This window comes from Hesperophylax consimilis, chromosome 11 (assembly GCF_061612785.1).
Source record: "Hesperophylax consimilis isolate HC1 chromosome 11, BYU_Hcon_1.0, whole genome shotgun sequence".
Classification (NCBI taxonomy): Eukaryota; Metazoa; Arthropoda; class Insecta; order Trichoptera; family Limnephilidae; genus Hesperophylax; species Hesperophylax consimilis.
Window position 1 is genome coordinate 23,146,871 of NC_142846.1, and position 12,355 is coordinate 23,159,225.

Sequence of the window (12,355 nt, forward strand, 5' to 3'; positions counted from 1 at the left end):
TTATTAGCTCTGTGAGTAGATGAATGTTGAATAGTTCCATTATCCCACTAGGTATGTTGTGAGACTAATATCTGTCCATATTGTAGTTAGTAAATTTAAAGAATGCTTTACGAGTATAATGAGTAGCATGAAGTCACTTCATCTTCATTATTTTCCTATTGGGGTAAGAAACCCAATATGTACTTCAATAAGGAACCCACCCTGTCTTTTGCTTCTTTGGTGACCTGGGTCCATCACAGGCCCAAGCTTTGACATTATTTTTTTTCTTTTCTTCGATCGATTCTATCGTACTTATTATCATCATTAATTTGTTTACAATTGTTTTAAATTAATTTTTATTGCAGAAGACAGAAGAAGGTGAAAAGAAGGCTGATGCACTAACCAACGGCTCCCCTAACAACATGGGCAGCTGGATGGCAGACTTTGCTCTCGTCAAGGGAGAAAAAGGCAGTGATGATACCTCCAGCTCCGACTCTGAGGCTGAAGGCAACTTCTCCACCCTCCGAGAGCTGCTCATCCGACCCAACAAACCCTCGAGTGGAAATACCTCCCCGACATCCACTAACGGCACAGCCAAAGCCAGCAAGAAGTCCCGTCTTGAATCACATGTTGACGATGTTGTCTCCAGCTTCATCGATAATAAGTTCGAAGATAAGGACACTAATGAAATAGACGATAAGCCTTACGAGTTGAAGCATTTCATCAGTAGGTACCGTCGGACTAATGCTTCTGGTCGAGATCAACTTCCCATCAGGATCATGACCCTCATGGAGTCGAGAACCCTGTTCCCTGATGTCCCCCATTCCTGGTTGTGTGATGGAAAGCTGTTGCGCCTGCTGGATCCAGCCCATCCGGGCAATTACAGGATTTTTCAGGTTTGTTACTTGATATCGTTAAAACCAAAGATTATTCTTTCGGTTATTATTATATCCTGATGAAGCTTGGTTGAAGCGAAACCGGTCGATGTGTAAAATAATAAATATTCGTGGTTAAATACAAAGTATTTGTTTTAATTTAAAAAACAGATTATTCAATCACAAAAATCCGTTTTTTAACAATAGTGCGCAAACTAAAGTTCTAACTATGGTTGAACACCACAATTTGGTTATTTTATTATTGATTCTAATGTTTCTTCTCTTTGTTATCAGGAGCAATGGAAGCGAGGACAGCCCGTTATCGTGTCCAACGTTTTGAAGCTTATGGATAAGGATCTTTGGTCTCCCGAGAGCTTCTCCCGAGACTTCGGAGAGGAAAAGAACGACCTCATCAACTGCATCACCGGCAACATCGTGCCCAACCAGCCCATGAAGAAGTTCTGGGATGGCTTTGATCAAACTACTAAAAGATTGAAAGATGAGCACGGAGAAGCTATGCTACTGAAGCTGAAGGACTGGCCTCCGGGGGAGGACTTTGCTGAGATGCTTCCCACGCGGTTCGCAGATCTCACCAAGGCCCTTCCTTTGCAAGAGTACACCCAGCGCAGCGGCCGGCTCAACCTGGCTTCTCGTCTGCCCTCCTGCTTTGTCTGTCCTGATCTTGGTCCCAAAATGTACACGGCCTACGGCTCTGCCCTCTATCCTAGCCATGGAACCACCAACCTCCACCTCGATGTCAGCGATGCTGTCAACGTCATGGTTTACGTCAGCGGCCCAAAGGATGCCGGAGAGCGGGCTACTCGCGAGGCCTTCCGGGCTATCGACGAAGCCAGCTGCGATATCCTCACCAGACGCAGAGTCCGCGAGCGCGGGGAGCTGCCCGGTGCCCTGTGGCACATCTACAACCCTCGTGACGCCGACAAGATCAGAGATCTTCTGAACAAGTCAGCCATCGAGAGAGGTGCACACCCCCCGCCCCATCATGACCCCATCCACGACCAAAGCTGTTACCTGGACGCGGCTCTCCGCGAGCGCCTCTACAAGGAGTATCGCGTGGAGGGCTACGCCGTGGCGCAGTGTTTGGGCGACGCCGTGTTTATCCCTGCTGGCGCACCCCATCAAGTTCGCAACCTGCACGACTGCATCAAGGTGGCGGAAGATTTTGTCTCTCCGGAGAATGTCTCCCACTGCTTCCACTTGACCCATGAGTTCCGGGACTTGACTGACACGCACACCAACCACGAAGACAAGCTGCAGATCAAGAACATCGTCTACCATGCGGTCAAAGACTCCCTGGACTGCTTGAAGAAGGCCGCTGCTAGTGTAGAGAACTTGGATGAACCTGACTCCAAGGACAATATTAAAAAAGAAGCACTACCGTGAATGTGAAATAAAAAATAACTTAATTTAAAAAGCAACGAAGTCGTGTGTATTAAGTAGAGTGATGAACATACGAAATAAATTGACTTATCTGCTTGTGATATTCTTTTAACAATTTCTAATTACTAAGAAAACTAGTTGTAGAGAACTCTCGGTGTTTTTATTGTTGTTTTCATACATTCTTTAACAACGGAACTAAGTTCCTCCTTGTAAGGTTTAATTAGCGCTGTACATACTTGATGGACATGTTGCGTCCCCTTGTGATATCATTACTATGTAGTGAACTGAATGGGCGATATCCTATGTACATAGTGGTGTAAATGGATGGTGTGGTGGTGTGTGTTAGGAACCCTACGCTAAGTGTAAAAGTGTCGGTTGGTTGCACGGTTCATCTTCCTGTCACATAGTTAGGTACTACTAGCTAACAAACATGTCGCTTCTCACGGCAAGCAAGCACTCTTAGTAATACTAAACTAAATTAATGGATGTACTATGTACTGTCTCCACACACCCTAGCCTAGAGCTTAGACCCTTTACGATATTATTATAATTGGTAAAGATGAATGTGCAATGTTAACTTGTTTGCAGTATTCTCGGTGTTCAATATTATATTCTGTCCACTTTGATAATATAAGTGCTATTTCATTGAAAAGTGCCAATTTGAATTTAGTATTGTTTATTGGGATAAAGGATAGTATGTTATTAGCTTGCTGAATTTATTTGCGAATGGAAGCAAGTCAACAATAAATAGAACTGTGATTTGTTTTATTTTATTTCCATTGAACTTCTCTTGATCTCAGAAGGTGAAATAACAACGACCCGCGGCAATGCGTCGCTCCACTCATGGAGAATTGCATTCCGTGCCCCACCTTATCATTTGCATTAGAAGGTGCATTTATTTTATTTTATGGCGCTCACAGCCGCTAGTTATTTGTGTATCACAACAACTAGCTTGGTACTACGATTTGTAGATAATTACTTTTATTTCTTCAATTCTTCCTTCAGCATTAATGTGACTTCATAAATCTTGCCTCATTTCGTTGGGCAAGTGAATTTTTTGTACTGTGTATATGTAAGAATATAAGTTGGAATAAAAAATGTTTATATTAAAATTGTTTTTAATTTATTGTTCCACAAATTATTATTTCTGTTGCTTTTTGGTAGCTGATCAATTTCTCAATAATAAAGTTGTACTGCACAGTATCTAATAAATAAGATATAAATTGTTAATTTGGAAATTCAAATAAGCGATAAAAATTTAGCTGTCTTTTGACTACGATAAGAGTAACAAATTCGGGGAGCCAAAAATTAGTCACTTTATGTCTTGATGGAAAAATTATTACCATAAAATAGTGATGACTACTCATCAATAAGAAACTCCAGTGAAAAATATAAGGCTCAAAAAAATATATTCATACATGGTGTCCGGGGATAAAGTGCGCTAATTTTGTGATTCTACATGATAGTAGGAGGTAAAAAAAATACATACAACATCTTTCAAAATTCTAATGTTCATTTTCCCATATAAAAATTTTTCATAAAAATAAATTGAATCTAAATTTAAAATTAAACAATAACTTTGTAAACATCACTTATAGGTAATAAATACTTAATGTCGACCGGGTTTCGCTACAACCGTAGCTTCATCAGGACAGTATAATACTGTGTAATATAAGTGATGTTTACAAAGTTATTGTTTAATTTTAAATTATAATGTCACATCACAAAGTAACCGCTTCATATGAAGAAATAAATTGAATCTCTTCGTTTTTTGGAATCAGAAAATTTCTTTCCGTTTACATATGTTTTCGTAGTGCTTATTTGAGTTCTATCTAGTGTTATTTTTTATATTGTTTTCGGGAGTTAACAATCTACTTATTGACATCCTTAGAAATCAGATTTTAGTTCAGAGAGTAAAAAAAATTGTTTTTATATTAAACTACGAAAAACTTTGGTACCATTTCTTACAGTAAGCGTCTCAACTTATACTGATTTCATAAGCTGTGAGAAAGCTGTAAGTTTGCGCGGACGCAATTAGACCTGTCAAAAACTTACGCCTATTACGACTTCTGTAACTTACTATAAATTACAGTAAGAAACTTACAATGTCATGTACATTGGTAATTTTGCCATAAGTTACTTACAGGAAAAAACTTATGCATATAAAAATTATAAAACACCCTCACATTGAAATGACTAGAGATGTTCCGACTAGTCGGTAAAGCCGACTATCCGGCCACTATTGTAGTCGTCGATTAGTCGGCGACTAATCGGCAAAGAGCGCCGACTATCCGGCTTCTTACGTTGTATGTATTTCTCAATATTATGAATGCGGGGAACTACATGAAATAAAAACCTTGATTATATATTATTTTTTTAATTTTATAATCAGTCTTATTTATACGTTAAAAAATGTAAAGCAATCTTTCCTTTGGTAATCAGTTTTTAAAATTACTTGCTTGTAAAGAAAACATAATTATGACATTTATTGAACAAAATTAGTACCTATCCTAATTAACATAAAAACAAACATAATATCTTCTTATCTTCAATGAACATTTATAAGTATTTCTTATTATTAAAATAAAAAGTAGATTTTTTAAATTAACAATTTTTTTTAAATTTTTTTTTTTAAAAGAAAGACAAACATTCCCGGGTTACGAATAACCCAACAATGTTTGAAAATCTCCTACTACCACCACAGAAAGCCGAAAATGTTGCTTGTGTTGTGATGGAGGACTTAGCCAGCCGAGGAATCGAACACGCGACGCTCGGGTGAGACCCAAGCGCTATGCCCACTCAACCACTGACCGGTCATCAGTCTGACTCAGTTATATGTATTAAAGCAAGATTGTATGTACAAGATGCACAGTAATATATGTATATATTATATATATATATAATCTCCTTATATTTTTTATAACTTACTTATATTTTTTAATTAAGGGTAAATTATGATGTAAGAAGACTAAAGCTTCTGCTTCAAACCGTAATCGGCTTAGCCGACTAGTCGGCCGACTAGTCGGTCTTATTACAACCGACTAATCGGCTAGTCGGCGAAAGTCATAATCGGCACATCTCTAGAAATGACCCATTTGGTTGGGATGACTGAATCTGTTAATTCTGTCATCATGGGTCACAGTACCAGTTCACAATGTCCGCATTTCGTTCTAGTTTTGTAGAGATTGAACCAATGAAACTCAGATTTTGTTTGTATTTAAAAGGTTTCATTGTCATTGTTTCAGTGTGAATGGAAATAAAACATTATTTTGGCTCGGAAGACAGAAAGGAGATTGGGAAGAGGAAGGTGGGTATTCAGATCTAGTCAATAAACACGGCTAAAGCCAGTTCAAGCAACGTTGAGGGCCTAACCCCTCGATTATTCATACTGGTGGCAGAAGAGCTGTAAAGATAATTTAATTTAGAAAATTTTAGGTTAATTGATTAATTAATTGATATTTGTACCCATAATAGAAAAAAAATAGATATTAGAATGATTTTGGTGTAATATATTTTTTCAATAAGTAATTGATACTTTAATTTGATGAGGATGTATTTCACTTAGGGGGTATTTCATCAGCCTCTTTAGCTTATCCACAGAATCAGAGATGTGCTTTATTTCAAATAAATCCATTTCAAATGGAAATGCAAAATGGGTATTTTCCATTTTTGCATTTTGCATTTTAAATGCTTTTCTCAATGCATTTTCCATTTTAAATGCTTTTTTGCAACATTCTTCCTACTATCTCCACTCATCTTTTTTTCATAAGCCCCAAATATCAGTCAGTCCTCAACCTCGCTATGAGAGATAATTTACATTTGTCAAGTTGCTCCCTGGTAGGAGCCCTGGCAATTGAGTGATACCATTACAAAAAATACTGATTCAAATACTGAACATGGGGCCATGACGCTGTAATATTAAATGTTAGATAGCAGTTTCTATGTTTTTACGTTGGCAACATTAGTCCCGCGCAAATTTTTTGTGGTTTCATAATCTGTAGTCGTGGTGTTTTTGGATTTACCATCATGTAATATGTTTGTTCTACATTGATGTCCATTACGAAATGACAAAATTGTTTAAAAATTATATAATTATTTTGATTGTTTGACCTGAGAAACCATTTTGCATTTTCAATGCATTTTGAAAATAGGTATTTTGCATTTTGCATTTGAAATGCTTTTCTAAAAACCATTTTGCATTTTCAAATGGAAAAGTTTTGACCCATTTCCATTTTGCATTTCAAATGGTTTTGGGTACCCATTTTGCACATCTCTGCACAAAATAATATATTTTTGATTTACAATTTATTTATTTATTTATGAAGTCTGAGTTTACTATTCGGTAATCGAACCTATGAATAGTGGCTATATATCAGATAAGTTAGCTGAGTTTTCTGCCTATTCCGTGTATTTATTAATATACGTTATCCTATGGTTAAGCTATCAGGAGATGGTGAAATACCCTCTAAAAATGACAAATTCTCGCACTGTACACATACATACAAAAAAATTTAACTAAAAAATAAATAGTAAATATACACCTCTAGTCTACATTTAACACAAAAATCATCTTTCAACCGCCTGAATGAGTAACTAAAAACCAATGAAATAAAAATAGAGGCCTTTAATGTCAGGCCTTTTTTATGAGCTCCAAATTGTGAGGACGTTTTCCTCCGGTTCTGCCTTTCTAGCCGATTTTAAGGATATCTTTAGCATTTTCTGAAGCATCATGTCAGTCAGGCAGGACCGGTCCTGTGAAGGCGCAATTGGAGCAGTCCGCTCTGGGGGTCGACTTGCCAAGACGCTGATAACAACTAACACAGCGTTCTTAAGGTTTTTCTACTAGCGCTAGGCACCGTTTGGCTTAGGGCCGGCCCTCCTATCAAGGATCGGTCCTAAAGCTGGCTGCGGCACTTGTCAGACTCGCCTGCACACAAATATTACTATAATATCGTTCACAGAATAACCACCTTTAAACTTTCTCCTTCAACGAGTTATAATACATCTGTAACATTATTATTCTCCTCGTAAAATCTATTGTACTTTAATTCTAAGATTTTGGCACAATCTAAGCAAAGAAAATCATTTTACAATATCCTGGGTTGGCATTTATACCTTAAATTATTTAAGTAAACCCAATGAAATGGTTTCGCGCTGGAAGACAAATTTTATATAGATTTTGCAAAGAAATTTTGCAAGAAAAAACGAGTCCTCACTCTATTTTAGAGATTATTTATTTTCATCCGAAGAAAACAAATGGTTTGGAACTTGGCTAAAACTGAACACGGAATCAATGTTGCATACTCAATACTGTATTATGGGTTTTTATTACTTTTCCGACAATGTCCGGGTTAAATCTTCCCCATTGGAAAAACTAAACCCTTCCACACACTTCTCCACAAATGATCATCTAGTCAATCCACATTATGCAAGTACATTATATAAGCAAAATAAATACAAAACAATACAAAAACAACAGGTCAACCATAAATAAACCACTCTCTAGATCGATATCTTCGGGCTTTTTGTATGGCGCCATTTTGTCACCCCCTTAACCACAGACGACCACAGATAAAACGGTCGTATGGTCCAGACAGGTAAATATATTGTGGACCATAAATAAATCTCAAGGCCATTTAAAAAAGTGCAAACATCGACAATATAACTGCACCCAGCTAACATCGTTCATTCACTAGCCCAAAAAAATTACATTTTAAAAATAAAAATATTGGAATGCAGTTAAAGGAAAATAAAAAAAAACCCACAGCTATGCACACATAAAAAATACTTTTTATTTTCAAAAAGACAATGGACAGTAATACAAAACAGGGTCAGTACAACCGATGTATTGAGCATTAATTTATCATTGAAGTAGAAGATAATACTAATATATCTAAACAAAACATGAAACAGAACAAGACACAGAAAAATAAAAAGTAACGGTCTCAACTAGGAATCGAACCCAGTCTTACTGCAACAACTTAATAGGATTTAATTTGACCTTGCAAATAATTTCTTTTTGCTCTGAGCCAATGAGATCTGAGCTTTCAGTTACAACAGCTTTGTCTATAAGAATTTGGGTATTGAATAACTCCTCCCATCAGGGTTACAAGGTCATGCGAGAGTTATACGCCCCTGAGGTCAACTCACCAGAGATCAAATGGGAAAATAATTCACTGACTCCAGATATTTTCATATCAGAGGGTTCGGCTTGGTAGAACTCCTAACAGGGCCTATAAATCCTACGGATCCCTCAACATAAATATTTAAAAAATCTTTCGTAATCCCTACATGTATTTAAAATGACTGATATTTGCAAATTAAAATTACTATAATTATTATGGGTTATTGAACCCATAATAATTATAAAATTACACTGTATTAGTTTTAGTAATGTTGAGCGTTAAATGTTAAAACTAGAAATTACAATCCTCAAAAATCAAATGTTATTTCTAAATAAAGTCTGCGCTGAATTTTGGAAGGCCTTTATATTTTTATGCGGTTGCCGGTCTGAAATCTTCGCCAGTTGCAGTTAGCTTTGGACGAACTTCATATTCCTTAAATGTCACCAAACAAGAATCAACAATATTGGAATATTTCTAAAAGCCGTTGATTTTCTCATAATCTATAAGCTTTCTAATTCATATTGAGTGTACTTTAAACCAAATTACCACTGTAATGAAGTGTTAAAATGTATTTAGAAAAAAATGTTCTTTCTTAAAAGTCGTAAACAATGTCTGGATTTATTGCTGTTCATTGCGGTATGAAAAATTATTCGTTTTCTGAATTTTGAATCATAAATCGTCATTTTCTGACTGGAGCATCCATAATGTATCTATTGTAAAAGCGAAAAGAACCACACCACATTAGAATATCGATTCGATTTTACTAAACTATAACTAATCTGTTTTTTGTCCTCGATTGCAGGTGCTGGATATCACAGCGATAAATTGAAGAAGGATTATCAAAAATTATGCCAGTTGGCTTGTCAAAAGGCCGAAGTAATCTTAGCACAGAATGGGAACTCGATGGATGCTGTAGAAGCTGCATTGATAGGTAATAAAATTTGGTCAAAATATATTATTTATTTATTGCCAAATGTCTTTGATGCAATGTTTTAAGTATATTAATATCAAATTATCTGATCAGTTTTAGAAAATAGCGGCTTAACCAATGCAGGATATGGATCCAATTTGAGTTGGGAGGGGACGGTAGAATGTGACGCTTCCATAATGAATGGGACAACTTTACATTTTGGTGCTTGCGGGGCTGTATCTAATGTTCATAACCCAATATCCTTGGCCAAACAATTGTGCAACAAGCAATGTGAGAACCTCTCGTTGGGGCGGGTTCCACCTTGTTTCCTCACTGGCAACGGAGCCAGAACTTGGGCGGAACGGATGGGATTAGAGATAGTGGAAGATAATAAAATGGTTTCCCCTAGAGCCTCTACGAACTACAAGCATTGCAAGAGAAAACTCAAGAGGTATTCGCAACAGAACGCTTTGAGGTTTAGTCCCTTGGATACTGTTGGAGCCATTTGTGTGGACTCCGATGGGAATGTGGCAGCGGGGGCAAGTTCAGGAGGGGTATCCTTAAAGCACAAGGGGCGTGTAGGGCAAGCTGCCTCTTTCGCCAGTGGAGTATGGGCCTCGACTGGCACTGATACCAAACCTTCAATCGCTTCTTGCACATCGGGCTGTGGCGAACACATCATCAGGACCCAACTGGCTAAAAACGTGGCAGAAAGCCTCGCTGATTCCTGCCCAACAACCGCCATGGCCAAATGCTTAAAAGAACAGTTCTATGAGTCTCCGTTCCTTTGGGACATCCCTGTGAAGCTGGGTGGCGTGATAGGATTGCGCTACAATAGTGCGGACGGCAGTGGTGAGTTCCTCTGGGGACACACCACGCCCTCCATGTGCATTGGATATTCAACAGCTGGCGTAAGTCGACCTAAGGTGAGTTCATACTACTAGTAGTTCTGTAGTAGACCTCGCCTCCAAAAAAGTATGTTTCTAATTTTCTCTTATTTAATAAATCAATACAAAAATTTTCTCTGAAATCATAAGATTTGTATGCAGGTATTATTATTTTTTCAAACTTTCTTCAGGCATGTGGGTACCTACCATAATATTGAAAAGCTCAGTCAAAAGTTAGCCATCTAGTCAAAGTACGGCTTGCTTGAATAGTAAAGTTGATGCAGCAGATTTTCAGAACCAGAAAAGGAACAAAGAGTTAAAATAGGACTTCGCTATGCTCAGTCAATTATTTGTTCCTGTTGAACTTATAATAAAAGGTATGTGTAGTAATGGGCACCATGAACATTCCTAAACCTAATTATAAATACGTCAAAGTTGGGAATTTATTAATGTTTTTTTGTCTCCAATTTTTTTTTTTATCTTTCTCTAAAATCTGTTTTCTATATATATAAAGTAAAATGTCCGTGGCGAATGGGCGTGCGGCGTGGATTTGATTTGTATACAAATCTTCAGTTTTATTCCAAGACAAGCTGTACCCTGTGTTGCTGTGGCTCAGTTTGTATATAGTTAGAGAAACAATAGCGCGTGTTGCTTTTATGTCCAAATGATGGCGGTGATTTTAAAAAAAATGTGTTTTTCCAACGCTCTTTAAAAAAAAAAGCATATTTATACCTTTCACAGGTAACATTTATATAAAAACACACGCGTACTCGAATGCAACGTTGTGTCAAAATTTCAAAGCAATCGGTGAAGATCTTGAGGAGATTTTGAATAAACAAACCTTTAAAATTATGTGTAGAAGATAAATTGATGAAATTTTGCACATTTGACCTTCAAAAGAAGAGGAAGGTCACTATCTATATTAGATTTCGAAAAACTCTGTATAAAGCTCAGGCAATGCCGGGGGTATGCAGATAGTGTATTATATTTAAAGAGTTAATACCGACAGAAAAATGTTTTTTCAATATCTCCAAAATTGGAGTAATATAATAAGTAATATCAGTTTTCAAAATTAACTCTGGTAAAACTACAATCGTGTCTCTTGATGTAACACGAGACAATTCAGCATAGTGCTGTAGTGCTTCCGCTCCATTCATTATATGTACCGTGACATCACACGCTTATACGGTCGGTTGCAAATATCAACATTTTGACGGCTTATAATATCTTCAATATTTTCAAAAAATTCTAAGGACGGGTTGTTTCCGATAATTTGAACAATTCATCAAATTTCAACGTTGATTTTCAGGTTCTGCGAAAGTCTTGTTCAAGTTCTGTTATTACATAATTACAGGCTAGTTACTTGACAGAACTAAAATAAGAACAGAACTTGAAAAAATCTTTCACAGAACTTGAAAATAAACGTTCAAATTCTCCGAAACAACCTGTCCTTAAAGTTCCATCCTCAGCATGCTCTATTTATGATATATTTTTAAATAACATGAAATTTAATTGTAGGAGATAACCAAGATTAGTCTTGGGAGGATTATAGTCTTGAGGATTTCACCATTTAGATGAAAATTAACGCAATATTCCCCATAAATAAATTTTCAGAATTTACCCACCGCTAGGTATGTGTATTCTAAATGTTTGTTTGTATGTTTTTTCAGTGTGTGATGTCACAACTTCCTGTGAATGTGAAAGCGGGATCAAAGTCCATAGTGGGAGGGATTCCATTCTCGGTGAAGAAGAAACCGCAGCCTGTGATTGTATGGGAATTGAAGACTGACTAATAGATTTTATTCTTATGAATTGTGTATTTGTTTGACTGTGCCAATGATCTTCCTGACTTTTTTATGTTCCAACTACCTCATTCATTTCACGCCAATGTTTCCTTTAACTTGCAGTAAACTGTATGTTAGTATTCAATATTAATAATACATACAATGTGTACTGTTTATTATTGTAGCCAATTCTGTATTGCAAATTAAACAATTCAGTCGTCTCAATTGTCTAGCGGCATAAGTTCACGTACTCAAAATAAAAATAATAGAAATATTTCATACAATTTATTGAATATAAACAAAAATATGATTGTATATTTGTAGCCAAAGAGAATTTCATAATACTTGTATAAAATAATAAATGAAATACTTATCAATTATAAGTCTTTGATTA

At 36.6% G+C, this 12,355-nt stretch overlaps 2 protein-coding genes across 4 annotated transcripts in view; both read left to right on the plus strand.

The window, feature by feature from the left end:
* Positions 1-3,359, plus strand: part of Kdm3 (Lysine demethylase 3) — a 441,386-nt gene extending 438,027 nt beyond the window's left edge. For 2 of the 3 annotated variants that reach the window (XM_089637377.1, XM_089637380.1), the window contains 2 exons: positions 345-875; positions 1,149-3,359. In XM_089637377.1, coding sequence (XP_089493503.1) covers positions 345-875; positions 1,149-2,258 — 1,641 coding nt within the window. In that variant the 3' untranslated portion in view covers positions 2,259-3,359. The remainder of the gene's footprint in view (positions 1-344; positions 876-1,148) is intronic. The other variant, XM_089637379.1, reaches the window with a different exon arrangement.
* Positions 3,360-8,804: 5,445 nt separating this feature from the next.
* On the plus strand, positions 8,805-12,287 carry Tasp1 (Taspase 1). The gene is made up of 4 exons (XM_089637092.1): positions 8,805-9,016; positions 9,183-9,311; positions 9,405-10,216; positions 11,848-12,287. Exons 1-4 carry the CDS (start codon positions 8,989-8,991, stop codon positions 11,968-11,970), a joined length of 1,092 nt encoding a protein of 363 aa, XP_089493218.1. The 5' UTR covers positions 8,805-8,988; the 3' UTR covers positions 11,971-12,287.
* The last annotated feature ends 68 nt before the right edge of the window (positions 12,288-12,355 follow it).